General features: G+C 42.1%; 1 protein-coding gene across 1 annotated transcript; it reads right to left on the bottom strand.

Annotated features, from left to right (window-relative positions):
* Positions 1-258: 258 nt before the first annotated feature.
* On the bottom strand, positions 259-3,268 carry LOC129395339 (sperm protein associated with the nucleus on the X chromosome C-like). Its single transcript, XM_055106570.2, has 2 exons — positions 1,188-3,268; positions 259-539 (listed from the first exon to the last, which is right to left on the bottom strand). The coding sequence occupies exons 1-2, from the start codon at positions 1,395-1,397 to the stop codon at positions 279-281; spliced, it is 471 nt and encodes a 156-aa protein (XP_054962545.2). The 5' UTR covers positions 1,398-3,268; the 3' UTR covers positions 259-278.
* Between the last annotated feature and the right edge of the window lie 1,593 nt (positions 3,269-4,861).

Raw genomic sequence — 4,861 nt, 5'->3', positions numbered from 1 at the left:
CTATGTGCTGCCGGGTACAGTTGCGTGAACATATACACATCTCCACTTCCTGTGAGATAAAATTTTAAGAAGGAAATTTTCTTTAGGAATCAGTCCTCCCCCAGGCCTTATTTACAATGTCTGGCTTACTGTCCACCTGTGGGTCTGTCCAGCAACCCTACAGGACCTCATATCCCTCCCTTCTCAAATGCCTACCTCTTCCCTTCCCTTCCCCCCCCGCACCACCATCAGAAAACAGGCAGAGATATGCACAGCCATCAGCTTCTCAAACTTTATTTTCATTGCCCAAGGTTAACGGCAGCATCTTCCTTCTGGTTTGCAGCTGTTTGCACAGAAATCTGCGTGAATTCTTCCTCGTCTATTTGGAGGCGGTTGACTCGGTTCTCTCGGGAGTGGTCATTCACCAATTCATCGGAGACGGAGTAACGTCTTCTAACCTCTCTCCTGTAGGAAAGCACTAATACGGTCGAGGAGTCCGATGCTTTTGATTTCTTAGGAGCGGGTTCTGGCTGTGAGTCCCCCCTTGACGTCTCTGGCATCTGTTAAGAAAACAGGGAGAGGCCAGGAGGACATTATTTTGGGTGAACAGGATAGAGACTGGATAGCACGGGGGGCTTCATGACAAGAAGGAATGCAGGTTGAGGAAGGGGTTTGATCCAGAGAAGAACAAGGTTGAATCACAGAGTAGGGATCTATGGGGAAGAAGAAGAGGAGCGTGGGTAGGGTCATCTGTTAGTCCAAACTGCACCATTCTGTAAGTTCTTTGCTATTTTGCAGACCTTGGTCAAAGTGAAACATCCCATGGGGGTTCAGGCCGTGAGAAACATCCTGCCTAACCACCTGTCCGCAAGGCGGACGAAGGCCCAACTAAAGAAACATCCCTATCATATCTTGCTTGGCAACGTTTTAAGGAACACCGCAATGATATTCCAGCAGAAAAAGGGCCAAACCACCTGATGCTAAGAACATCTTATCAATATCCTGCCGGGCAGCAAGCCATACTGCCCAGGCCCCTCCCACCCATACCTACAAGCACCCCAGCCTGTAAGCGGCGGTGGGCTCTGGCATTAAGCGGGCCCACCACTTCCACAATTGTCTGCAATATTCCTGTGTTGTTGTTTGAGCCGCCCCTGCTCTGTGTGTCTTTCTTTCACCCTCGCCTTCGCTTCAAAACCTAACAATCTTACCGTCTCATTCACCTCGTTGGATTCACACGGGGTGCTTCTCTTCACCCCGCCAGCACTGGATTGTTGGCCCATTGTATACATTGGTTTGTCAATGTCTGCGGAAAGCTTTGTAGCTTTTGAATCTTCGCAGTGGCCCAGAGCTCTTGCCTTCCCTATATATACCCTCCTGGTGACAAGGCAAAGCCACACCCTTGAGCTTTGTTTGATCATACAGGCAGTGTCCCATCCAATGGCACCCCTAGGGTGGCTTCGACGTCACAAAGCCCCACTGCTGACCACTCCCTGGGCTTGCGGGCGAGGGGTGACAGGGGTGTAGAGCAAACCAAATGCTGTTGTTGTTTCAGCATCCCCTGAAGATGCATCCCAAACCGATCTGCTGCCGCTCCTCATTTCTCCATGTTTAATGTTCATGGTTCACATGGAAGTCAGAGGATGACTCCTTCAAGCCCTTCCCCACAGCCATTCCTATGAAGTGATTCATTCTTTTGTCTTCCAGCCCTCACCATGACTTAGTATTTTCGATGTCTCACCTCAAATCCCCCAAGCTAGTGTGGCTACATTTATTTATTGGCGGAGATGTGAATTATCCCATTTCCCTCCTACAGTTCCTTCACATGCACCTCGAAGAGCATTTACTTTTGGGCTACTGCCAGGCACATTTCAACCCATGTTCTTTGACCCAATGTCCATGTAGTTCTTTTAAGTTTCCTATTTCCAATCTGAAATAATGGCCTTCAGTCTGTCAAAACTTTAGTGAATAAACATTCTTTACCGTGTATCCTAGTCTTGTTTCAAATCAGGGGTGTATATTTTTTTCTTTTTTTGAAATGGAGTTTCACTCTTGTTGCCCAGGCTGGAGTGCAATGGCATGATCTCAGCTCACTGCAACCTCTGCCTCCTGGGTTTCAGTGATTCTCTGGCTCAGCCTCCTGAGTAGCTGGGATTACAGGCCTGTGCCACCACGCCCGGCTAATTTTTGTATTTTTAGGAGAGACGGGGGTCTCACCATCTTGGCCAAGCTGGTCTTGATCTCCTGACCTCGTGATCCACCCGCCTTGGCCTCCAAAGTGCTGGGATTACAGGCGTGAGCCACCACACCCAGCCAGGACGGCCATTATTAAAACCACCATTGACAAGGAAATTTTGGTTACTTCTGTAGCATACAACAATTTAACATAAAATTTATAATTCACAACATACAGAAGTTATTTCAGAATTATAAGAGTTTCCCATAATTTTGGAGCACATATCAATAACATTTCTATAAATACAGCCCAAAGAAAGTCAAACACCATTTTATATTTGACGATGCTTCTTGTATGATTTTTATACCAAATAAGACAAATATGTCTCTTTTGGACTTCAGAGGACTCATATCAAAAAATTAATGAGGAATCAAGTTAGAATTTGACTTTGGAAAGTTCGTCAAAGATAAAAAGTTTAAAATGCTTGATATCACGAAATAGGGTCATGGGTCATTGTAAAATAAGTCATTCATTTAACCAAAGCAGTAACTCAAAGATTTCAAAAAAAAAAAAAAAAAAAAGGTGAAAATCTTTATTCTTTGAGAGAGGAGGCTTAATATCCCAAACAATAAGCCCTAATTAAAAACAGGATGCGGCAAATTAAATTTGTGTCTTTGAAATTTTATAATAAAAGTTTAATCATCTTGACTATAAAATATAATTTCTATAAACCTTGTAACCTTTATCATTTTGCATGAAGGAGTGAGTTCATGCTCCAAGAAAGCCTTGTTAAACTGACACAGCAACCTAGATACTGGTTTTGCTTTAGTGTGCCTTTGATATTAATGGTTAATTCCTAGAGAAACTGAGCTACTTTTCTCTTAATATCAGCCCTTACAATCTCACATGCCCACCTCTTCCGCAATAGTCCTCGGGCCTTGAGGAGTTGAATAGTTTTAATTTCTGGCCCTGCATCTCATGAACGCAGTTTACTTTGATTAGCATCTTCTACTGGGCCTGAAGATAAGGCTGTAATTGCTGTCAGTGTTTAAGATATAGCAGAACTTGGTGTCCTTGTTAGACCCAGAAGTCAAAGCCCTATAACTCAATGGCACAAGGACTTTAAAAGCACATACAGAAAGTTACACAGATGTAATAACCTTAAGTAAAAAAAATTTTATGTTTTTTTTTCTAAGCAATGCAGAAGTTTATAATAATGACATAGGATTTATTTCAATAAAATGTAAAATCTCTTAGGCCAGTTACCAATAAGCAAAATAAAAGAACATCTGCAGTGTACGGAATATTATGTTGGAAGAAAACACTTTTTTAGACCTTTAAGAAAAAATTTGGGGCCTGTCATTGTGGCTCATGCCTGTTATCCCAGCACTTTGGGAGGCTGAAGCAGGTGGATCACTTGAGGTCAGAAGTTCGAGACCAGCCTGGCCAACACGGTGAAACCCTGTCTCTACTACAAATACAAAAATTAGCCGGGCGTGGTGGCAGGAGAATTGCTTGAACCTGGAAGGGGGAGGTTGCAGTGAGCCAAGATTGTGCCACTGCACTCTCAGCCTGGGTGACAGAGCAAGACCCCGTCTCAAAAAAAAAAAAAAAAAAATTATGAGACATGTCTCTACCCCCATGTTCTTAGCTTCAGGTCATCCCAGAAAAAAATAACAAACTGTTACAAAATGGGAGCCACTGTACTCAGTTCTTCTTCCTCAGATTGTGTAAGAACAAGCTAGCTGAACTCAATTATTTATCGTTAATACAAAAGGCAGTACGTGAACCTACTTTCCTTCTACTTTATACAGCACAGAAATGATTTCTCCTCCTGCAGTGATGACAAGAAATATATTTTTGGTCTCTGTAGTTGACATGCAAATGTACTCACTGTATCTCAAGTGAAAACTCATTAAAAGCCACTGGAATGCAATTGTGTTATCGCCCAGGAACACAGACAATAACATTCGTCATCACTCCCAATGCATTTCCATTTGCTAACACAGTGAAATCACCAACCTCACCTTCGTTCCCCTGAGGTTTCCATAGAAAGTTTTCACATTTTATTCCAGTTGATCAGACAAAAGCTCTAGGTGTCTGTTTATCACCAAGACATTTTTTAAATTTAAATTGCAAAATGCAGCCACACGATCACCTATAAAACCATGGAAACTTCTGTTTCCTAATCTGTCGAGTAGGTCTGAGTTTGTAGATATTGCTAAAAATTTCCCACCAAGTGTTCAGAATTGTTGCTTAGATAATAAATATTAGGCTAAATTAGACACATAGGAGGGGCTAATACATAAGAAAAATGACATATATCATTTGAAAATATATACTTTTCTCTAATATTTTACTCATTTTGGGAAAATAATTCGTTTTGCAAAGAGATTTCCAATGCTCTTGGTTTTGTGGGTACTCTGCAATTGTGTGTATAATAGACAGTTGGGCAAATCTTACCCAAGTTTACCTTTCCTGGCTTCCCTATTTCTACTTATGATCACTATCGCATCTTGAAGCTGGCAGGAATCGTGGTAGCTATTATTCATTTGGCAATTTTTTACAGGTTTATTGAATGTTAGTTTTGGATCAGGCTCTATTTTAGGCACTGAGGATTTACACATACCCTTGGGAAACCTCAGGGGGCAAATAAAACACAACTAAATGAATGAGGTAAGGTCAGACGGTAATGGTTGCTATAATGAA

Source organism: Pan paniscus, chromosome X (assembly GCF_029289425.2).
Source record: "Pan paniscus chromosome X, NHGRI_mPanPan1-v2.0_pri, whole genome shotgun sequence".
NCBI lineage: Eukaryota > Metazoa > Chordata > Mammalia > Primates > Hominidae > Pan > Pan paniscus.
This window is presented reverse-complemented; position numbering and strand designations above follow the sequence as displayed.

What these genes read in the sequence shown, in the direction of transcription:
- LOC129395339 (XM_055106570.2), bottom strand. Translation starts at nt 1,397, where the DNA reads ATGATCAAACAAAGCTCAAGGGTGTGGCTTTGCCTTGTCACCAGGAGG. An exon ending in CCAACGAGGTGAATGAGACG is followed by an intron (nt 540 to 1,187) that starts GTAAGATTGTTA and finishes TTTTCTTAACAG; the next exon opens with ATGCCAGAGACGTCAAGGGG.